This window comes from Bos mutus, chromosome 18, assembly GCF_027580195.1.
Source record: "Bos mutus isolate GX-2022 chromosome 18, NWIPB_WYAK_1.1, whole genome shotgun sequence".
In the NCBI taxonomy this organism is placed as follows: Eukaryota; Metazoa; Chordata; class Mammalia; order Artiodactyla; family Bovidae; genus Bos; species Bos mutus.
In genome coordinates, this window is record NC_091634.1 from 6,782,034 (window position 1) to 6,806,106 (window position 24,073).

Below are 24,073 nucleotides of genomic sequence, written 5' to 3' on the forward strand. Positions count from 1 at the left end.
GTTCCCATTGTAAGTCTCAGGCTTCCACTCCTTCCCAATCAATGTCCCAACCTTCCTATCAGAGACTTAGCAAGGTTTTTAATTCAACTTGGTATGTAATTCTGGAACCCATACAGCTACAGCTTGTGTTGGATTTTCAGCCATGTTGACCCTGTGTTTATAAGAAATGTGAAATTCTTTTAGGGTTTCCATGGAAGCTCATTGGTTCTCTGAATGTGACTGGAGCTGAGAGGTTAAAGATCTCAGCTCAGGGGGTACAGGTTCCATCCCTGTTTGGGGAACTAAGATCCCACATGCTTTGCAGCCAAAAAAAACAAAACAAAACATAGAAGCAATATTTCAAAGATCTGAGCTCATAATGTTCTTTCATTAAGCCTGTCAGGGCACTCAGAAGAAGCCACTGAATGCCACTCTCCTTGTGGCCATTGTTAGTGCCCTGATGGTTCATTGCAGCAGCCGCTCATCCCTGAAGTCACAGACTTCAGTTAGAACCTCGTAACAGTCAAGATGGATGCTAATATATGATTTACCATGATGCCACTGCAGACTGTGGAATATTAGCATTCCATTTCTTGACAAGGAGCTCATCACTATGTTCAAATCCTAAGAACCAACTAAACCATTTCCCAAACCAAATTTGAGAATTCACTTCCTATTGCAAATATTGATGTCAGCCAAGGTATATTCAGGAGACAGAAATCACACTGGTTATTTTTACAGAGATGATTTCATATAAGGAAATGTTACTTAGGTATAAAGAGTTGGTAACTAGGAAACTGAAAAGGCAAAAAGAGAGCGCTATGGTATCATAGTGGTAATAACTCGTGGCAGTGGAAGCAGCTAATAACACTGGTGAAGGACAAACAAATATGGCTTAGAATTATGAAAACTAAGCACTTGGGTGAGAGGCTCACCGAAGATGAAATCCGAGGAGGACAATGAGGAGGGGGGATTGCTCAGCTGCTGCAGATGTTATCTGAGCTTAGAGGACCACCAGGGACTGGGGCCTTCTCTGAAACCATGCTAAAATGGTACTGGCATTTCTCAGGGTGCGCAAGATTTGGAAAAACTGCAAACTGAACTTAGCAGCTGCTGCAGGAAGGAAATGCCTCAGCTGGGATAAAGAAGCTATGCTGGGTGATAACCGATGAGTAGGAAAAACTGACAGGAAATAAGCAGAGCGCAAACCGGAAGAGCCCAGTCTCTTAGCTTCCTTCAGTCCCTTTGGTGCCCCCTACTGGCAGAGTCGAACACAGCCTGTTGGCAAAGAAAAAGTGGTTTTCGGTGTCCCAGATTCACAAGGGAGGGAATTTGAATCCGAGAGATAATAGCTTAATAATTGGCGCACGTAACAGGAGTGTGTACCGATGATCAGCGATTATGAGTAATCCAATTCCATACCCTTAAGGCCCAAATGCATCTTTTAAGGAGTCCTTGAATACTTGAGAGACTAATTATTTTCCTGGATAACTAGTCTGAATGTTGTGCTGATGTTAATTCTATCCAAATTCTATTGTGGTTTTAATGAAAATTCAATCAAAATCCCAGTGAGATTATTGTTAAAGGAATTGACCCAATTATTCTAAAGGTCTCCTGAAGAAACAAATAGATGAGAGAAGCAAAGTTTTTTGTTTCTACAGAAGAGTAATAAGATAAGTCTACAGCCAGTATGTTAAAATATAAAGTTACACTGGAAATTCCCTTGTGATCCAGTGCCTAAGACACTGTTTTGAGCTCTCAATGCAGGGGGCCCAGCTTTGATCCCTGGTCAGGGAACTAGATGCCACATGCCACAACTAAGAATTTGCATGCTGCAAAGACCCAGCACAGCTAAGTATCTTTTAAAAATCATATTTAAAAAGAGAAAAATAAATAAAAAGTTTAAAAAAGAACAAATCAGGCTGCTCTTTGGGGAACACTTATTGAAGATACCCCACAGACACAGAGAGCCCTGGCCATCCCATTTCCCAGGTGACCCTTCAGCTTAATGCAATGACCAATGACTGGTGACCACAACAAGGCCAGTGAGTCCAATTCAACCCAGATTGTATGATCGTGAGCAAATTGAATGACTGGCTTTCAAAATTTTGGCAAAATATGCATCATATACAGTTTACCCTTTTAGTCATATTTAAGTGTCTAATTCAGTGGCATGAATTACACTCACAACAGTGGGTAACCATCACCACTGTCTATGTCCAGAGCTTTTCATCCTCCCAAACAGAAACACTGTAGCCATTAAACAAAACCTCCTCATTCCCCATTCCTCCCTCCTCCCAGCTCCTGGCAACTGCCAGGAGCATCTTTTCATGGGCTTATTTGTGAATCTTCAGTGCAGAAATGTCTATTCAAGTCCTTGGCCTATTTTTTGAATGGGGTTGCTTGGCTTTTGTTGTTGGATTGTAGGAGTCATGTCATATATCTGATATTAACTCCTTATCAGATACACAATATGCAGATTATAGTCTCCCAACATGCCAGCTCTTTTCACTCTATTGATCATGTCCTTGGATGCACAGAATTTTTTAATCTGGTTGTAATGCCATGTATCTTTTTTTTTTCCTTTTGTTGCCTGTGCTTTGGCTATCACATCCAAGCTGAGAAGTCATTGCCAAATCCAATGTCATGAAGCCTTGCGCCTGTTTTCTTTGGAAGGGTTTTATAGACTGGGGTCCCCAACCTCTGGGATCTAATGCAGGATGATCTGAAGTGGAGCTGCCACAGTACTAGTAGAAATAAAGTGCACAATAAATGTAGGGCACTTGAATCATCCTGAAACCATCCCCCCACCCCCGCACTGGTCCATGGAAAAATTGTCTTCTACGAAAGCTGCCAAAAACGTTGGAGACCGCTGTTATAGAGTGCACGTGGTGGTCTCACAGACCCTCTTTCTTCCACAGTGTTTGGATGCGACAGACCCAGGGATGTCCCTTCCTCCAGCTTCCCACCACCCTCCAACATTTTTTTTCCAGTTGCAATCTTTGGAATCAGCTACGCAGCTATCCTCGGTCACCAAGACCAGCCGACACCATTTTTTGAGCTTAACTCCTTACTACCGATCAACCATGGGTTCCCAGATTCGTCAGAATCATTTCACCGAGGTAGAGGCCGCTGTCCACCACCTGGTCAACAAGTATCTGCAGGCCTCCTACACCTACCCGCCTCTGGGCTTCTTTTTCCACTGCCACAATGTGACTCGAGAGCGTGAGCCCCCTTTTCCTTGAACTGCTCTAGGACAAGCGCCAGGGCACCCACCATTTCTTGAAACTGCAAAACCAGCATGGCTGCCATGCCCTCTTCCTAGACGGGCAGAAACTGTATCAAGATGAGTGGGGTAAAACCCAGGATGCTACGGAAGCCTTCGTGTTCATGGAGAAGAACCTCCATGAACCAGGCCCATATGGATCCGCACGCCCTGGGTTCTCCCTGTGCAGACTCCCACCTCTGTGACTTCCTGGATCCTCAGCCTAGGTGAGCAGGTGACATTTATCTGCAAGATGGGTGATCACCTGACTGACCTCCGCAGGCTGGCTGGTCCCCAGGCTTGGCTGGGCGAGTATCTGTTTGAAAAGCTCAGCCTTAAGCACAACTAGGAGCCCCCCCGCCCCCAGAACCCCGCAGCCCTTGAGGAGTCCCCCTGATGTCAGGCCTTCTGCCCGAAGCCGCTCTCTGCAACCACTAGGCAGCTTGTTAACCACTCTGGTGAACCAGCCCCACCCCAATGACCTTTCCCCTAGTTTCCCCACTTACCAACTCATGGCCAGTCTGGTTTCATCTATGCACCTGTGGTAGGCAGAAAATGGTTCCCCCAAAGATGCCTGGACCCTGTGCATATGGTATTCTACATGGCAAAGGGGAATTAGGTTGCAGAGGGAATTAAGGTTGCTAATCAGTTGGAGTTGAGATTAGGAGCTAATCATGGATCATCTGGATGGGCTCAGTCCAACCACAAGGGTCCTTAGATGGCAGGAATCAGTCACAGGAGGTATGACTAGTGGAGAAAGGCATAGAGGGATGCAACAACGGCTATGAAGATGGAAGATAGAATCAAAACCGCATTAAGAATATTGGGGGATTCATTTGGGAGTTCTCAACCTTTTAAGTTTAGGGTGGGCAGGGACTCCCCTGGTAGCCCAGTGGCTAAGACTCTGTGCTCCCAAGGCAGGGGCCCCCAGGTCCAATCCCTAGTCAAAATCCAGGACAGCCCAATAAATAAGTATATATATATATATTTAAAATGCGGGGTGGGCAGTAGGTGTTGGGGCAGCAGGAACTGAGCTCATGAAAGCTTGTGGGGTTGATTGGGATGGGTCTTGCATGGTTGAGTGTGGTGTGACTGGAGCTGAAAGGCAGTAAATTAAGCAGGTGCCAGGGTTATAGCTGACATGGTGACTGTAACTGAGAATTCATGGCAGAGCCTGGGGATGGATGGGAACTTTTCTCTTCCTCCACCATGACCCTCACCTCACCCATCCCTGCCCAGCCCAAGAGCACAGCAGACATCACACCCCCAGCTTACACATCTTTATTAGTCAGGATGTGGGATTTCCAAACCCAGACAGGCTGCCTCTGTCCTGCACCAGCCCAGCTGCAGAGACCTTCCCCCTAGTTCCTGGGGAGACCAGCTCCCCTCTGGAAGGCGTCAAAAGTTAGTGGCTGTCGTGGGGCTCTGGAGCCCCTGGTAAGGCAGGGGAGAGAGCCACAGCTGTGCTCCGAGTCCTCCTCCCCTAACCCGAGTCTTCCTCCCCTAACCCTCTGCGCTTAAGACGCTGCCCCTCCGGGAAGAGGGCGGCCACGTCCAACAAGGCGTCCTGGATGCGCTGGCCCAGCCGGTGGGAGTCCTGGAAGGAGAGATGTGTCACGTGCAAGAGAAGCTGGGAGAGGGGTTCCGAGAGGCTGAGAAACAAGAGGGCTGGGGTCCCTGCCCCTGGGCCTGAGGGCTGCGGGGTTTGAGCACTGGGGCTCCGGGATCGTGGGCAGGCGGCAAGCTGGGAGTCTGGAATCCTGAGCTGTAGGAGAGGAGGGAGGCGGAAGTCCCGAGAGAGGAGGGGCCGGGGTGGGTTAGCCTCACCGTTCTTGTGCTTGATTTTTTGCTCGAGATGTGGAAGGTGATCACGTCATCGCCCATGAACATGTAGGACACACCGTAACCATGGTCATCGGCCTGCAGAGGGACGAGTGAGGGGAGCAACACAGCCCTAGGTCCCATCCTCCCGCCATAGGTGGGACGGCGGGCCTCCCAGCCCCCTCCTCTTTCAGGACCCAGTTCCACTCACAGGCCCGAATCCACCACCAGAGGAGACATAGTCGGGGTAATTATGAACGTCGAACAGGTGAATTTGCTGAACAGGAATCTGGCTGGTGGCCAGCTGCCACTGCTCTGAGTGAACCTGAGGGACAGAAGTCGGTCACCTGTGCGCTAAAGACAAGCCACGGCTGCTGAACTGCCAATTTCTCTTCAAGATGTGCCACTCTGCCCCGCCCCTTCCTGACGTCACCGTGTGATCTTTCCCCTCTAGACCACACCCTCTCTCCTTGTTCCCGCCCTAACCACGCCCCTCTCACCAACTCAGAACCCGCCCCTCTCCTTGTCCCCGCCCCTAACCACGCCCCTCTCCCTTTCAACTCCTGACCCTGCTGTCTTCTAGACCACATTCTTCTCCCACTGGCCCCGCCCCTCCGCCCTGACCACGCCCCTCACATCCTTTCCATAACTGTGCCCCCTTCTCTAGGCCCCACTTCCCTCTCCACTCCTTCCCTCTCTCTTGCCTGGCCTCCCTAGCTCTCTCCTCTGCTGATAACTCCTTTTTCCAACATCACCCTCCTTGCCCTGAAGTGCCTCCCTTCTCTTCTTTAACCCTTTCCCTGCTCCCAACCTGGTCCAGGAATGGAGACTGCAGGTGGAGGAACTGGGACACGACGTAGAGAGCAAAGAGGTGGCGATCGACCCCCTGTCCACTCATCGCTGCCTTCAGCAGAGCTTGGTGCTTATCCACCGCCAGGCGGAACAGGGCGAGGCACTGTGCGTCCTGGGGACCCCCGGGGAGGTCACAGGTCATGGAAAGACAGGAAATGGGCTTACTGCTGGGGCCTGTCGCACCCCCGGCCTCAACCCAGCTTGCAACTTCCCTGCAAGGCAGAGATATCAACTCCACTTCGCAGCAGGGATACAGGCACAGAGAGGGGAAGTCACTTGCCCAGGGTCACACAGCAAGGCAGAATCAGGTGGGTTCCCAGGTATCGAGGGCCCAAACTCCCTTCACTGAGCCTCAAAACAAGTAGGGGGAGAGGAAACAGAGGTGCCTGCGGGGTTCTGAGTGAGAGATTATGTAGGGAACATGAGGAATGGTACAAATGAAAGCTACAAGGTCACACAGAGGTTAAATAAAGAGACCTACATTTTGGAAACGGGTGCCCACTCGTGCCCTCTGTGTGATCCCCATTAAAGCATGTAGTACACTATGCTGAACTACCTCTGTCTCCCCCATCAGTGAGCTCCTTAAGGTCAGAGACTCGGCTTGTTCCTCCCCTGTCTCATCACAGAGCTTGGACCTCAGAAGGCGCTCCTTAAGTGTTTGTAAATGTATGAATGAGAAGGTGGAAATGACCGAAGCCTCAAATGAGGCCCACACCCACTGTCTTCTCTTTGTCCTCCATGGTTCTCACAAAGTCGCGGGCCTCCCTCGTGCAAGAACGCACCGTCTCTGTGCGGCCTTCCAGGAACAAGCGAGTCATGGTAGATTCATAAGTCAGGCAGAACTGACCCCTGTCCTGGGGACAAGGAGGAGACACGCCTGTCAGCCAGGCTCAGGAAGCCTTCACAGACCTGACCCACCTCTGTGTGGCCCTCCAGCCTCCTTCCACCCAGGAACATGCAGTTGGGAGAGGGCTCGATGGAGCCCTTAATCAAGATGGCAGACCCACCACCAAGGAGTCATGAAAGGGCTCGACAATACGGGTCTTGGGGGCCCAGGGGAACTGAGGTCCTGAGAGGGGGGCTGGGGTTAGGAACCCAACTGACCCGGAAGTGGGCCAGCTGCAAGGTGGTCTGGATGAAGCTGTCTGAAGAGAGATGGCAGCGTTTGATGAAATTCTTGCCAAAGTGGGAGAAGGGGAAGACGTGGCAGTCGATGTTTCCAGACAAGGTCTTGGCTGCCCTCAGGGCTAGAGAGATGGATAGATGGATCTGCCAGAGAAGGAGGGAGGGAGGAATGGCTGGGGGTTACAGACAGGAGGAGGTTGGAGTTGGGGCTGGTGCTGGCAGTGAAGGTCAGGATGGGATTGAGGTTTGGGGACAGGGATGGGATGGACAGGGAATGGAGCTGGGAATGAGGAATGAATTAGGACTGGGAATGGGGTTGGGATTGGGTATAGGATGGGATATGAATGGGGGTTATGTATGGGATGGGGTTGAGGAGGGCATGGCAACCCACTTCAGTCTTCTTACCTGGAGAATCCCATGGACAGAGGAGCCTGGTGGGCTACAGTCCATGGGGTGGCAAAGAGTTGGACATGACTGAGGCCACTTAGGATGCATGGGATGGGGTTAGGGTTGAGGATGGGATTGAATTTAAGAATGGTGATGGGGAGACTTTCCTGGTTGTCCAGTGGCTAAGACTCCATGATCCCAACGTAGGGGCCCGGGACAAGGAACTAGATCCCGCATGCCCCAGCGAAAAGACCCACATGCCAAAAAGACCCCACAAGATGAAACTAAGACCCGGCACAGCCAAATGAATGAATGAATGAGTGAATAAACCAAAAAAGAATGCTGCTGGAGATGGAGGTGGATATGAGTTTGGGATGGAGACAAAGTTGGATCTGAGTTGGGATAGAAGTAAATTGAGGTTGAGGATGGTGTGGAGATTGGGGTTGAGCAGGGGTGGTGGAAACAGGGTTAGTTTGGGGTTAGGGTTAGAACAGAGGATGTGGTTGGGATGGGGTTAGATTAGAGACAGGATTGGGGTTTGGGTTTGGCTTGATTTGGGATGTGGGTTTGGAATTGGGGGCTTAGGGATGGGATTGATTTTTTGCTTGAGACTGGGGTTGGGGATGAGATTAGAGGCAAACCCAGGAATTTGGGGATGTGGAAGAGGAACCTAGAAACTTAGCCTCACCTTGTCTGGAAGGTCCCAGTGCAGCCTCTGGGGCTGGGGCAGCAAGGGGTCAGGGTGCCCCTTGCAGTGACCGTCTGCCGAGTAGCCCAGCTGAAAGCATTCTGTGGCCAGAGTGAACTGCGTGCAGATTGAAGCTGTCAGAGTCCCTCCTCCCGCTGGACCAAGCAAGGGGCATCGAACCAGGCCCCCCTTTTCTGAAGTCCCCTCTTAAGGGAGTCAGGACAATCTCTGAGAAACAGAAACCTCTGGATGGTCACAGGTGGGATCTTGGGGTCACAGTCATTGAGAGCAAGGCTAATACTAATACTCAGTTGGTGCTTACTGCCCTTGTACTTCTGACTGGTTCAAAGTATGATATGCAGAGATGACAGATGACAGGAAGTGTCTTGTAGGGTCTGAGGTTAAATTGAATTAAGAGTGTCATTTACCAATATAATCAAAGGCAAAAAAAAAAAATTCGTTTTTTAAATAAAAAATAGGCACAGAGGAATCAGTGCTTAGCTAGGGCTGCTCTCAAGATCTAGAATCAGCCCTCCTTCCTCTCATACATGCCTGATCCTCACCCTGGGCCCTAGCCAACCCCTCATGCAACACTATGGAAGACTGGGAACCCAGTGGGATGCAGACACCACCCCCGATGGTTTAAAGACTAAATGAAACAGAGAAAAGAGAGAGGCTAAGTTTCTCAGGACTGCACAGGAGCTTAAAAATGAAAGAAAATACAACCCTTTCACTTGATGAGGCAGAAACTGAGGCTCAGAGGAGGGGAGTAATTTGCCCAAGGTCACACAGCAACCCAGAGCCAGAGGATGGTTCTGACTCAGGGTGATATGGTTGGAAGGCCTCACTCTGGTCTCAGAATATTCTGGATTTTTATTCTCACTCGGCAGCTTCTAACTCTGTGACTCTGGGCAAATCAGTTCCTTTTTCTGAGTCCCAAATGCCTATTTGTCAAAGAAAGGTCATAGGGAGTTCCCTGGCAGTTCAATGGTTAGGACTCAATTCTTTCACTGTGGGAGCCTGGGTTCCATCCCTGGTCAGGGAACTAAGATTCTGCAAACTAAGCAGCATAGGCCAAAAAAAAGAAAGGTCATAATCCTAGATGGGCTTCCCTGGTGGCTCAGATGGTAAAGAATCCGCCTGCAGTGCAGGAGACCGGGGTTCAATCCCTAGGTCAGGAAGATCCCCTGAAGAAGGGAATGGCAACCCACTGCAGTATTCTTGCCTGGAGAATTCCATGGACAGATGAGCCTGGCGGACTACAGTCCATGGAGTTGCAAAGACTGAGTAACTAACACTCTCCCTTTTCAATCCTAGATACCCTTCTTTATTGGGTGACCCTGGTCCGGTGTCTGCCTCTCTCTGAGTCTCATTTTTCCTCTAACCTTAAGGCACCAGAGAGGAAGGTCTTTGGAAATGGTGGGGGGAGGGTGGCGGTCGCCAGGGTGGAGGGCCAGCTGGCTTGCCGTACCTCCCACATGTGTCCTGAGATGGGGCAGTCAGCCCATGAGTGCTCCACGCTGAGGCCCAGCTTCCCATTGGAGAAGACGATTAGGGAGAAGGATTTGTCAAACCAGCTGCCGGGAGAGAGTTCAAAGCGGTCACCAAAGAGTCAAAGAGGCCAGGAGGGAAGTCAGGGGACTCTCTGTGGGAACTGAGTGGGTTTTGGTTGGGAGATCTAGGAATCAGGGCTGGGGGCCTGGTGTGGGGATCCCTAAGAAGGTAGGGGTCTCTAGTGGGGGGTTCTGATCATCTCTGAAATGTATCTCAGGATCATAGGGTTCAGGGGTTTTGAGAGAACATTTTTTTTTTTTTAAGTTCAAAAAAAATTCAGAAAAAATTTAAAAAGTTTTCAGGGTTTACAGGTGCTGAGAGCTTAGGGAAATTCTCCCAGGAGTCTCAGAAATCAGAGTGGTGCCTTGTGGGCATCTAAGAATTTATCTGAGAATCTCTAGGTAGGGGGTCCCAGGGCTGAGGTCCTGAATTGGGGCACCTACATTAAGGTCCGAGGATTCCATGGTCTGAAGTTCTGAGTCTGAGGTCCCCAGGCTTAGGGTCTGGCTGGCGGATTCCCTGGGTCCTAGATTTGGCACCTATTAATCCTCAGATCTGGGGTCCCTGTGTCTGCAATTGTGAGTCTGGAGTCTGGGTCTAGAGTTTCTCAAGGTCTGAGAATCCAGGTCAGGAGTTTGGCGGTCCTGAAATCTGGGGTCCCTGGTCTAGAGGTTAACGGCCTCAGAGGTCCCCAGGTCTCAGTGCATTGGGTCTGGGGTCACAGGTCGGGTGGGGGCCAGATCTGCGGGCTGACTCACCGGTCGTGGCCCTGGCCGGCCAGCAGGGCATGTGCGTAGGCGTCTAAGGAAGCTGCGGGGTCCTCCCTGGTGAGCCCCGCGGGCTCTGAGTCGAGGGATACGAAGAAAGCGGCCCCTTCGACAGCTTCCAGGGCCTCCTGGGCCTGGGTCTTCAGAGACCTCCGCACCTGGGCCCAGGTGTCCCTGCCGGAGGAGTGACTGAGTCCACCCTCCTCCCTGCCCAGCCTCCGCCAGGCCTGCGACCTCAGGGTTCTGGCCGGGCCTGGGGCCCCCAGACCTCTGACCCTCACCTCGGAGCAGCGGTCAAGGCCGCCAGATGCTCCTCGTGGGGGCAGGCGGGAGACGGGTCGTCCAGGATTCGTTGAAACTGCTGCTCCAGGGCCCGCGGGGAAAGCAGGCGGCTTTGCGAGTGGGTCCCCACGCGGAAGAACCGGCCCCGGTGGAAGACGGCCACGTGTCGGCTGTCACGGAGGTGGCGGATGTGATCTGGGGTTGGGGGGGATACGTTGTAAGAATAAGGACCTTTGTTAGCCACTTACCAAGTGGCTTGCGGGTACCCTTATTGTCCCACTTGAGCGAAGAGGAAACTCAAGCTCAGAGAGGGTAATAACTTGCCCAAGGTCACTGAACTGAACTGAAGGTCACACAGCTTGGGAGTTACGGAGCTGGGATTCGAACCCAGGTAGGCTGGCTCCAGAGAGCGTGTTCTTAGCCACTATACTGTTCTACCTCTATTAACGAGAGGGGTAGAGGGGCCTCACCTCTGTGGACCCCGGGAATTCGCGTGGTGTTGAATATCTTCTCATACTGGGCGGAGCACAAGGGTCGCATTCCCATCAGCAAAGTCTGCAGGAGATCACAGGCTCGTGACCTGCCTCCCAGGACCCAGGTGGTGGCCACACATCTGAGGACCACAGCCTCCATCCCCAGCCCGCAGGGGCAGCCCTCTTACTGGCAGGATCTCCTGGCGGTCCAGGCGGTGGCGGTACAGAAGGAGGGCGTGGACTGCGTTGCCCGCGCGCGCCGCCTGCACAGGAGTGGGCGTGACGTACAGGAAGTCCTGTGGGCCAGGCCAGGCGTCAGGTTTGCGCAGGATGGAGGCACTGACCTCAAACACAGGTCTTGATCCCAACAGGCGGGATGGTGAATTCCAGACTGTGATTGGGGTCACTGACCCTAAACCCCACATTCTAGCCAGACACCCCAGCCCTAGACCCGAGGAACAATGAACCCCATCCCTTGCCCACTTCCTAACCTCCGTCTCTCCTTCTCACCATCATGTAATAGTTGCTGTTCACCATCAGTGAGTTCCTGGAGCGCAGGTACACGAATTCTTCCCACCAGTCACTGACCTGGGAGTGGGGCAGAGACACACAGCTGGGGTGGTTGGGGTCAAGGGAGGGGGTAAATGAGGGGGTGGTCCCTCCAGACTTTGCTATGTCAAATGGGGAGCGTCGAGCTCAATGAAGCAGGTGTCAAGAGAGGTAACTAGCAATAACTTAGATGTCCATCCATGGGGGACCAGTTAGCTAAACCGTGCAACCCTCATGTTATGGAATAACATAGCTGTTTAAAAAGAACAAGTTACATCTATATTACTGACAGAGAATGAGCACCAAGAAGGGCTGCACAGTGAAAAAGGATAGGCAAACAACAAGAAATGTGAAATGATCGCATTTTATTAAAAAAAAAAAATTCTACTAAGACCCAACCTGTCCACCAAGTGGATGAATAGACAGTGTGGTCTATCTATACAACAGAATAAAAGGAATGAAGCTCTGATTCTTCAGAGTGACAACACAGATGAACCCTGAAAACACACTAACTGAAATGAGTCAGACACAACAAAACTAATAGTGTATGATTCCACATCTACGAAAAATCTAAAATAAGCCAATTCATAGAGACAGAAAGTACAATAGAGGTTACCTGGGGCTTCAGAGAATGGGGACAGGAATTAAAAAAAAAATATTTAGGGACTTACCTGGCGGTCCAGTGGTTGAGAATCCGTCTTGCAGTGCAGGGGATGTGGGTTCAATCCCTGATCAGAGAACTAACATTCCCACGTGCCTCGGGGCAGCTAAGCCTGTGCGCCACCACCACTGAGCCCGCGGGCCACAACTAGAGAGAAATCTATATGCCACAACAAATGAACCCACATGCCACACCTAAGACCGACACAGCCTAACAAGTAAATAAATATTTAAAAAATGTTTATTCTACTTATTTATTTGGCTGTGCTGAGTCTTATTACAGCATGTGGGATCTAGTTCCCTTACCAGGAATCGAACCCAGGCCCCCTGCATTGGGATCACAGAGTCTTAGCCACTAGACCACCAGGGAAGTCCCTGGGATAGGAATGTTTTGCCTATGGGCACAGAGAGTTTCTGTTTGAGATGATAAAAAAGCTCTAGAGATAAATAGTAGTTATGGTTATACAACACTGTAACCATACTTAGTAGTACCACTGAATTGTACACTGGAAAATGGTTACAATGGCAAATTTTATATTATGTACCTTGGAATCACGATTAAAATTATATGATATTTATGTTATGTGGCTTCCCTGGTGGCTCAGACGGTAAAGAATCTGCCTGCAATGCAGGAGACCTGGGTTCTATCCCTGGGTTGGGAAGATCCCTAGAGAAGGGAATTGCAGCCCACTCCAGTATTCTTGTCTGGAGAATCCCATGGACAGAGCAGCCTGGCGGGCTACAGTCCATGGGGTCACAACATTGTGACTATACTTAGTACTACTGAATTGTACACTGGAAAATGGTTACAATGGCAAAGTTTATATTATGTACATTTGAATCATAATTAAAATTATATATATTTATGTTATGTGTGTTTATATACTATATATTAAACATGTAATATGATATATAACATGTTATATTATTAAATATATTAAAATTATATATTATAAAATAAAATATATATACCTGAAGAATATCTACATAACCCTGGGTATCAATATATGTATACATACACTCAGAAAAGACTCTGACCAAAGTGTTTCTCACAGGCAATGTTGGGAGGGACAAGAATTAAAAGGGAGGTGGTCAGAGATTTTTAGTGTTTTCTAGATATTTTCCTTCCTTTTTATTAAGGTTATTTTTTAAAAATATATTTAATTACTTATTTATTTGGCTGCACTGGGTCTTAGTAGTAGCCCACAGGATCTTTGGTCTTCCTTGCAGCATTTGGGATCTTTTAAGTTGGTGGTATCGTACATTTCCTTAAACTTAGACCAGCCAGGATGTAGCTGTCATTCCCTGGGAATAGGCAACATATTCTGGAAAAATCCAGAAGTTTCCAGCAAATGGTAGAAAAGTTCTATACCTTGATCTAAGTAGGGGTTATCTGGTTATATACATACATAAAACTTAAGCTGTACGTGTAAGACTTGTGTGTTTTACTATATGTATAATATTGTAACATTATATCCATGTGATGCAACAGTATATGCAAGTGATGTCTCTACATTGGGTCTTAGTTGCTGCACGCAGGATCTTCATTCCTGCAGCCAGAGATTGAACTAGTGTCCCCTGCATTGGAAGGCAGATTCTATAAACACTGGATCACTAGGAAAGTCCCTAAGTGAGCTCTTTTTAATACACACCTGTTACTCAAGGTCGTTATGTCCTACAAAGTGCCAGTGAAGGCTGATTAGCCAACACTGAGCCATTTTTCCAAAGGGAAATACAGGGTCAGATTCCTTCCACTCTTGTTTCACCTCAGTGAAATGTGCACTTCAAGCCAAGTCAAAATTTTTGCAACCTTGCACAACTCTCCAAATGATCACAAAAGTGCCACGTGTACTGATTAGGGGTTACAAATATAAGTAGAAGAATCTCAAATACAGAATGTGTGAATAATGAGGATTGATCTGTATAAGTGATAAGAAAGCACTGTGTTAGACTTAATTCTTTTTCTTTTCTTGTCCATAAGGTAATGGTGCATGTTACAGCTGACAGTGCCTTAGAGGTATAATGAAATGTATCAATTAGATATACATATGGTGTGTATATATATTATTTATATAACTATACATGTACATTATTTATACATTGTATAATTATTATGTTATTTAAGTGTTTTATATATATATATATTTTTAAGAATGGACTCTAGTCTAAGAACATGAAGGAAAAAAACCCCTCTAAAACTAAGGCTTGCATAGAAAAGAATGAAATACTGCTATCTGCAGCAACATCAGTTCAGTCACTCAGTCGTGTCCGACTCTCTGTGACCCCATGCACTGCAGCACGCCAGGCTTCCCTGTCCATCACCAACTCCCGGAGGTTGCTCAAACTCATGTCCATCGAGTCAGTGATGGAGATTACCATACTAAGTAAAGTTAGACAAAGACAAATATTATATGTTATCACTTTTACGTGGAACCTAAAAAAAAATAACATCTATTTCTTCTTCACTACCTCCAGCACATCACATGCTGCCTGGCAGCTATTTATGGCTTCCTACAGAATGAGAGACCTGGAAGCCGCTTACAGGGCAATTCGATGCCTGGTTCCATGCCTCAGATTCTCAAGGAGTTTAACTCAGAGTGCTTTCTAGGACCCTAGTTCCTGAAATCAGATGGAAGTACGTTTAGGGCAGGCGTCTGTGCGCACAGAAGGCAGAGGAAAAGAACTATTCTAGGGGTAGGGCTTGGAGTCTCTGGCCACCAGGGGACGGACTGAAATGTTAGAAAGGGCCCGGAATTCCGACTTAAATACTAGAGGGTTGGGGGCGGAGTTCTCGATGTGGGCGGGTCCTGGAGGCGGAGCTAGATCATTGAAGACCCAGTCTCTGAATGTGGGAGCGTGGGGGATGGGGCCTAAAATGTTAGCACAGGATGGATGGGGTTCAAAATATTGGAGAGGTGAGGGGAGCCCAGAATATTGGAGCATCTTGGGCTAGGTTTAAACTATTGGAGCGTGGGGGCGGGACTCAATGGGCTCACATCTGGAGTGAAGCGCCAATCGCCGCCGGGCCTGGGGTTGTGGGCGGGGCGTAGGGCGGGACGTAGACCTCGCAGAGTTAGGAGCGCCGGTTCAGAAGCTTCGCCTACAGGACGCGGTACTCACGTAATTGGACGCCCACCAGGACTTGAGCTGCAAGTACCACTGCAGCAGTGAGGCCTGCAGCTTCAGGAATTCCTGCGCTAGGCCCGCGGTCCAGTCAAAGTCCTTGTCGGAGAGGACGGGTCGGACAGACTCCAGATACTGCGGGGCACGGAAGGGAAGAGGGCAGGTCCCATAGACAACCCCCTACCAGCTCGGCCGCCTCCCTCCCCATCCTGGGGTACCTGGCCCACCTTGCGCACAGTGTCCTGAACGGAGGGCACAGGCTGACGCGGAAGAGAGCGCTGGTAACTGAAGAGCATTGGATGGCGGCCGGAGAAGATGCGCACCAGGGCCTGGTGGGGAGCAGGAATTAGTAGTTTATTAAACGCCTCACTGCAGCCCGGGGCCAAGGTGCTGGGGTGGGGGTGGGGCGCGGCGAGGGTGGCACTCCACAGAGAAAACAGGGCAGAGGGGGCTTGATCAAGGGCTCTGCCTCTCCCGTACCAGCCAGGTCTTGGTTGGCGAGGACATGGCTCCGTGGGGTTCGAGGAGCCAGCCGTGGTAGGACAGAAGTAGCCTCAGGGCCACATGAAGCGTGAAGATCAGAGCTCCCCACAGACAGGACGCAAACAGCGCGGCCGCCAGGACCCCCCGCAGCCTGTGATGCTGTCCACCCCTGGGGGCGGGTAGAGAAAAAGAATAGGCCAGCATCTCCTGGCCTCAGAACATCCCTCCCCTCCAGCCCTACCCAGCGCCTGCTGTTCCTAACACTCTCTGACTCTGATCTTTTGGCTGTTGGAGGAATATCCCGTAGAATTAGAGTCGGTCAGAAAAAGTCCAGTTTCCTCACTTGTGAAGTGCTAGAGGTGTGATTCTCTCTCTTGGTGTGCCCACCATCTCCCCTCAGGAATATGGAGACACCAAGTTTCTAATCACATCCCATGGAAATTGGTAGGAGTTTAATAAATGCGAGCTGGTATTTCTATTGAAATATACCAGATATCAGGCTTCCCTGATGGCTCAGTTGGTAAAGAATCCGTCAGCAATGTAGGAAACCCCAGTTCGATTCCTGAGTTGGGAAGATTCCCCTGGAGAAGGGAAAGGCTACCCACTCCAGAATTCTGGCCTGGAGAATTCCATGGACTGTATAGTCTGTGGGATCCCAGAGTCTGGCAGACTGAGCTACTTTCACTATACCAGATATGAAATTACACCCTGAGGCAGAGGTTCTCAATGTGTGGCCCTTGGACCAGCAGCAAGAGCACCCTCTGGGAGCTTGTCAGAAATACAAATTCCTGGGCCCTAGGCCCAGCAATCAGTGTTTTAACAAGCCTCCCAGATAACTCTAATACAAACTCAAGATTAGGAATGGCTGGTCTAAAGATACAGTAAGTCAACATGTTTGCAAAGTTGCAATAGGACAGACTATGAGCGAATCCCACCTGGAGGACTTGAAGGGAGTCACTTACCCTCTTCAGATTAGGTAAATCTAGCCTTTCTGGAAATTTCTACTTCCGATCCTAGATCTGCCCTTTCAGGCTATCTGACAACTTCACCTACATCTGATTTCCAGACAACAATAATCATTCAACTACTCCCATTTCATAACCTCCTAATGAGTGAGTGAGTGAAGTCGCTCAGTCGTGTCCAACTCTTTGCGACCCCATGGACTGTAGCCTAACCAGGTTCCTCCATCCATGGGATTTTCCAGGTAAGAACACTGGAGTGGGTTGCCATTTCCTTCTCCAGGAGATCTTCCTGACCCAGGGATTGAACCCAGGTCTCCTGCATTGTAGGCAGACGCTTTACCGTCTGAGCCACCAGGGTAGATCCTAGTACCTCCTAGTACTGTACTATATATTCCACATGCATGATTTTGTTTAATTCCTCAACCACCCTAAAAACCAATCATTGTTTTGGCCCAAAAGTTCATTTGGGTCGTGAAGCCCCTGACACCAAGAACAGTGAGGTCTCTTGCCTAAGACCACACAACTGTAGATTAGCAGAACTCATACTTCTGTTAGTATATATAACCATACCTGGCCTTTGTCTAGTTTGCCAACATTCCCTTTAGCAAGAAGCAGCCAGGATGAAAAATGTGCAGAGACAATAGAGGAAATCACCTCCCTTTACTTGATGCTTTACCTTTATTAATCTGACCCCAGGTAAGTCTTAGAGGTGACTTTTCTTTAACAGGCACACATGCTGATACAGAAATGTCCTGGGTGGAGGCCAAGGGGTTAGGAGGTTACTGGGTTGAAGTGGGGAACCTCACCAGTCTGGCAGAGACTCTTTGATCTTCTCCATCAGTCCTAAGGAAGGATCCAGCTGGAGGAAGCAGGCAAGTTGAATTGCACTGAAGAGGAAAAGCCAGCTGAGGGGGCTAGCAGGGAACACACCTGTGAGAAAGTCGTTCTGTGGAGAGGAAAGGTCACCTATTCAATCACTTATCCCATCTGCTAAGCACCACTCTTAGATGTTGACTTAGCATTGAGATGCATGCCCAAGATACCGTGAGGAATAAACAGATCTGGGTCCTGCCCCCAAGGAGGTCAGACCAGAATGCAGTGAGTGGTCATGGTGATAGGATAAGGCAGATTGCTCAGGCTGAGGGAGTCAGGGAGGGCTCCCGGAGGAGGGGTTACTCTCAGGCAGGACCCTGAAGGTGAGACTGTCAAAAAGGCAAAACAATTGATACAGCAGGGTCCAGAGCTCAGGGGCTGGCCTTGGAATGAATGAGGAATGAATGAAAATGTTGGGTTGGGATTCCCTGGTGGTCAGGTTGATAGGATTCCTCGCTTTCACTGTCATGGTCAGGGTTCAATCCCTGGTTAGGGAACATCCCCACAAGCTGCTGGCTAACTAACCGAACTCCCAACTCCCAGGGAAGTGATAACTAACATTTAATGAGTGCTTACTACATGACAGGTGCCATTTACAAGTATAAACTTTTTTTTTGACAAACTGTGCGGCTTACGGGAATTTAGTTCCCTGACCAGGGATCAAAACTGTGCCTCCTGCAGTCTTCCAGAGAAGCACACAATCCTAACCACTGGACTGCCAGGAAATTCCCAGAGATCATGGTTAAGACCTTGGGCTCTGGAGTCCCCACCCTCTGGGCTCAAATCTCTGCTCTGTCACTACCTAGCTGAGTGACTGCAAGCACGTGACTTTACCTCCGTGTCTCAGTTTCCTCATCTGTAGAATGGGAACAATCCAAATCTCAGTACTTGGCTCATAGGGCTGTCACGAGGGCTGGATGAGGAAATGTCATTCCACAAAGGCTTACTGCAGTCCAACAGCAGGGACAAGACAGCAAGATTCCTGCTCTCATGGGGGATAGAGACAACACCTACATAAATACAGGCTCTAGTGGAATGAGTCAGATGGCAAGAGGTGCTATGGAGAAAATGAAGCAGAGGGCTGGGGGGGAGGGTAGGGTGGCACAGGGTGGTCAATTGCATAGCTCAGAGTCAGGCACACCATAGGACCTCAATAAATATTACCATGTCCTCTTTGTCGCTAATCTTCTTCTCACTGGGGATTTATTTACTGGGCAATCTCCCTTTGGCTTGGCAGAAGGAGGTTACTGGCGAACCTGGTTATTTTTGTTGTTTAGTTTTTCTTTTTTTAAAAGATGTTTTCAGTGCTCCTATCTGGGGCTCTAGATTGCAATAGAACAGGGGCTTCCTAATATCAGAAAATTTCTCTATAGCATTTCCCAAGTACCAGGAGCATCATTAAATCATTTCGTCCCCCGTCACACTCAGTAAGATAGTAATTATTCGCATCTCCATCATATGGGTGAAGAAACGGAGGCGACACAAAGTTTGAAGACCTCATCCCAGGCCACATGGCCAGGAAGTGGTGGAGGCATGATTCGAATCCAGTCTCCTGGCTCCAGAGGGCACTGTCAATCACTCAAACCAGCCGGACGAGGGTACCATACTCTGAAGTCTTCTGTATCTCAGAATTTCATATCCGTTTGGAAACCATCTCAGGCAACACTCTAATCTCCTGCCAATGAACCACCTACACCAAAGCCACATGCTTGGCCCAGGTGACCCACTGCGTGTAATTCACAACTCGTGGGCATCAGTACTGAGACCATGTTCTAGAAAAGCAGCCCAGGATAGTGAGGAGTCAGCATGGGCTCCAGAGCCAGACTTCTAATTCTTCCAGGTCTGCCTCTACTTCTGCATCATGGCAGCTGTGTGACCTGGGGGAAGTGAAAATATCTCTCTGAGTTTCTGTTTCCTCATCTGTAAAATGGGACTAATGATGGGCTTCCCTTAGAAGGCTCTAAATGAGGGAATTCCCTGGTGGTCCAGTGGTTAGGACCGCCATGGCCAGGGTTCAATCACTGATTAGCTGATTAGGGAACTAAGACCCTGCAAGTCGTTCAGCATGACAAAAAAAGAGGTCTTAATGAGGACCAGATGAGCAATACATTCAAAGGGTTTGCTTGGTATAGAGCCTGAGATCTATTACTCTCTAGTATGGTTTTAGAAATGAGGAAGCAGAAGGCCAGAGAAGTTACTAACATGCCGGAGGTCACACAGCACCTGTGTGGTATGTGAGATAAGAACGGCCATGCTGGAGTGGTGACTTCTGTGAGTCAGACCTTCTCCTAAGACAACTAATGGTTACAACAGTCCCTCAAGGCAGGGGCTGTCAAGATTCCCATTTTTTAAGTGAAGAAATTCAGGCTTAGCAATGAGTCTATGGAATTACAGCTCTGGTGTTACTGAGGGCACAGCCCTCTCCTTGGGACCCAGTTCCAGGAGCTACGGCTTCAGGGTGGTTCCTGGGGTCCCTGACTGGAAAGGAAGGATGTGAGAACTCCAAGTGACCATCAGGGCGAGAGGCAGCTATGTAACTGAAAGGAAAGAGTCACTGTTACAATTATCAGTTATACTAATATGAGTGTCTGGTGGGGGCCACTGACCATCAGTGGCATTTGAGTCAGAAAGGAGTTTCAGAGCTGACTCGAATACAGGCGTTACAGATAAAATTTTTCGACATAGCAGCACCAGTTCAAATCCGTCTATAAGCATAGAAATCAGAACGGTGATTGCTTTGCAGTGAGCGCGAGGTAAGGGGTACTGGCAGGAAAGGGGCTCTAAGGAACATTCTAGAATGATGGCTATGCTGTTTTGTTGGGGAGTTGGTTACATAGGTATTACCCCAGTTACAAAGATACTACAAAATTCAAGGTCTGTACACTTAAAACATCCTCATTTTTCTGTATCTAATTACATCTTAGTTTAAATACCTATTTATGTGTGTATGTATGTGTGTGTTTATTAAACCACAAGTTAACACTTTGGTTGCTGGATTGGCCTGAGGCCCAAGGGTTCCCAGGGGTAGGGCTGAAAGGGGTTCTCTGGGGGTTTGGGTTAGTGGCTATTTACTCACTGGAGCAGATACATCCCTATTTTAATAATCGTTTTAACAACCAATATGGCCATAGAAGTGCTATCCAGCCTGCTCAAATGTTGCAGCTTCCAGAGAGAACCCTGGGCTGCCCCTGGGTTGTATTCCAACATCTCCATGCTCCCTCTTCCCTGCCCACATTATCGTCCATTACAGCACGTCACCATCTGACATACTCTACATTTTGAGTACTTATCTTCCCCATGAGGAAAGGACTCTGTCTGTCTTGCTCCCTGCCATGTCCCCAGGGCCTCAAATGGTGCCAGGCCCTTCACAAATGCTCCACAGATATTTTGCAAATGAAAAACCATATTATAATCAAAAGCTAACACTCAGAGGGCTTCCCTGGTGGTGCGGTGGTTAAGACTCCTCACTTCCACTGCAGGGGACACGGGTTCAATCCCTGGTCAGGGAAGTTCCACATGCCTTGTGCTCAGTCATGTCCAACTTTCTGCGACCCATGGATTGTAGCCCGCCAGTCTCCTCTGTCCCTGGAATTTTCCAAGCAAGAATACTGGAGGGGGTGGCAATTTCCTTCTCCAGGCCACATGCCTCAAGGTGCAGCCAAAAAAAAGCTAACCTTCAGCACTTGCCATGGGCCAAGCACTCGACTCAAGGCTTACACGTGAGAGTTTGTTTAATCTTTGCAACTGTGCTGTGAGGGAGGTGCTACCATCACTCTTGTTTCACATGTGGGGACACTGAGGCTCAGAGAGATGCGCTTGCCCAAGGCCACACAGCTAGTCAGTGGCAGAGTCAGGACTCAAACCCAGTCCTGGTAGACTGCAAAGGCATTCAAGACCTGTGTTCACAAAGAGGGTGTGGCCAGCAGGGAGACTCCATGAGCCCATGCTAATTCACTTCAGTCATGTCCGACTATGCGACCCAATGGACTGTAGCCTGCCAGGCTCCTCTGTCCATGGGATTCTCCAGGCAAGAATACTGGAGTGGGCTGCAATTTCCTTCTCTAGGGAGACTCCATAGATGGTGCCAGACTTCTAGAACTGGGGACCCCAGGGCTGACACGGGTTCTAGGTGGATGTGAGCATTCTAAGGCATTCTAGGGCAAAGGCAAGAAGTGGGAGTTTGGGATTCAGTCGGTGGAGGTTCACATTTCAGAACCAGAGGGAGGGTGTGCCACATACTGGAGAGGGTACTGGGGGCTGAGAGCAGGGGCAAGGAGGTGGCGCAGAGAGCCAGTGGGCAAGGGCTTTGGGAAAGGGGGCCTTCAGGACTGGGGTGTGGGCTACCCAAGTCGTTGATCAGGCCATGGGGTTCTGGAACAGGGAGCATCTCGTTTAGAGCCTGGAGATGAAAGGGAAAGGTGAGAGGCGCACCACAGGTAAGGGGACTGAGTTCTAGAAATTGGGATGGAAGTTGTGTTTGTGGGGAGAGTGTGAAGAGCGTCCAGGAAGTGGGTACCACAGGTGAATGGCAGTTCTCCTAGGTGAGGTTGAGGAACCCAGCAGTGAGCCACAGAGAATCCAGAATTGGCTTTAAGGGGGTTTGGAAGTGGACATGAAAACTCCCAGAAGCGGGACCACCCGGGATGCCAGGAAGGGAGCCTCGCGTATCCTGGAAACAGGTAACTGGATTCCCGGAAGGAAACCGCGTCGCAGCCCTTCTCACCCAGAAACGGGAGAGATGCCTTTTCCAAGAGCGCAGTCCGGAGAGGTAGATCTCCTGTAACACCGGGACACCGAGCTCCACTTCCCCCGCGTCCGAAGTCAGTGAGGGTCGGAAGCCCACCGCCTGGTGAGCTTCAGCCATGTCAGGCTACAGCCCTGGGAGGAGGACAGAGGGTCATTCCCCAGACCCCCAGCCCCTTCTCCGCAGACCCAGGAATGTAGGACGCCAGCTCAACCTTCCCTAACACCTGCGGGGTCCTGAGGGTCCTGGCCGTAGACTCCAGTGTTGGGGGGACTTCAGCCGGGGACCTCTATGAACGCACAGAAAGGCAGGGCGGATAATTCGCGTTAACCCTTTTTGTGGCTATTCTGAGAACGTGGTGCGGGGACAGTGGCCCCCTCCAAAGGACTTTCAAGATTTGGGGGTCGAGGCGGGAAACTGGTCCAGGGTGAGTTGCGGGATCTCGGGAAAAGCGTTATTCCCAAACCGATTTTGAAATGAACACCTGCCGGACGTTGGCATTGTCCACTTCATTTCCGCTTCCCATTCCGAGGCAAGGACTGGGGGTGGGGGACTTGTGGCAGGGAGCGGGGGCGGAGGAGAGTTGAGGGGGGTTCTTGATAAATTCATGTGCTCTGGGGTGACCCAGCGTCCCCTCCCCCCGCCCCGGGCTGAAGGGGACGGGGGAGGAGGCACACTGCTGCGCATGCCTCGGGGATGCTGAGGCTGAGAGCAGAGGCGAGCGTCGAGGACAAGTGATGGAGATGCCCGCACTCCCAGCCCAAGACGCAATCCTCAGGCCCCCGCAGGAGTTCGCGCCCCTACAGTCCAGCACTTACCACGCTGAGTCAGGGGTCCGCCGACCGGATCCTGGGGACCAAGCCCGAGCACACATACACACCCGCCCCCTATTTAGAACGCCGGACTGGAGCCTCCCACTTGCATATGTCCCAGTGCTGTGAGTCCACGACTTGGTTGATGCGCCTCCGGAGCTCCTGTCGCCTCCGACTATCCAAAATCCAGGAACCCCAATTTCTGCCTCTCGGGTTCCTCGCTGGGTATTCAAGCCCCGGCTTTTATCCCCGCCCTCTTCTAATCTTCTATCCCCGCCCCCTTCAATTCTCGCTCAGTTCCCGCCCCCTTCAAATTGCAGCGTCCAATCCTCTCCCTCCATTGCATCCCCTGCCTTCAGACTCCTACCCGCCTGATTCTCCACCATTGGGCCTCCCCTGTTCTACGCAGCACCTCTCCTCCGAACCCCATGTTCTTCGGCTCCGGAGTCCACTCTTTGTCTCTTTTCTCTCTTTTCTCTTCGAGGAAAGAAGCTCAGCTTAGAGTTCAGCCCACGCGAGTGGGAGCCGGAGCGAATTTCAGCCCCACCACCCAGGGGAGGGAGGGGACTGCTTTGGGGTCCGGTAGACCCACCAAAACCACCCACGGGAGATGCAGCTGTAGGGACTGAGTTGGCGTGGAGGTGCTACAGCGGGTCGGATTCAAGTTAATCAGA

General features: G+C 50.0%; 1 protein-coding gene across 2 annotated transcripts; it reads right to left on the reverse strand.

Annotated features, from left to right (window-relative positions):
* Positions 1-4,514: 4,514 nt before the first annotated feature.
* On the reverse strand, positions 4,515-23,645 carry CPT1C (carnitine palmitoyltransferase 1C). Of its 2 annotated transcripts, none has more exons than XM_005905030.3 (19): positions 23,406-23,645; positions 22,567-22,721; positions 17,777-17,916; positions 16,006-16,177; positions 15,753-15,854; positions 15,523-15,660; positions 11,704-11,781; positions 11,382-11,489; positions 11,191-11,275; positions 10,720-10,915; positions 10,430-10,612; positions 9,589-9,694; positions 8,118-8,234; positions 7,022-7,186; positions 6,637-6,771; positions 5,877-6,029; positions 5,277-5,390; positions 5,072-5,164; positions 4,515-4,841 (listed from the first exon to the last, which is right to left on the reverse strand). In XM_005905030.3, the coding sequence occupies exons 2-19, from the start codon at positions 22,705-22,707 to the stop codon at positions 4,728-4,730; spliced, it is 2,340 nt and encodes a 779-aa protein (XP_005905092.1). In that variant the 5' UTR covers positions 22,708-22,721; positions 23,406-23,645; the 3' UTR covers positions 4,515-4,727. The 2 variants fall into 2 exon arrangements, with proteins under 2 accessions (XP_005905092.1, XP_070243425.1); XM_070387324.1 differs by lacking the exon at positions 23,406-23,645 and adding an exon at positions 18,678-18,825 and having other exon boundaries at positions 22,567-22,706.
* Positions 23,646-24,073: the final 428 nt, after the last annotated feature.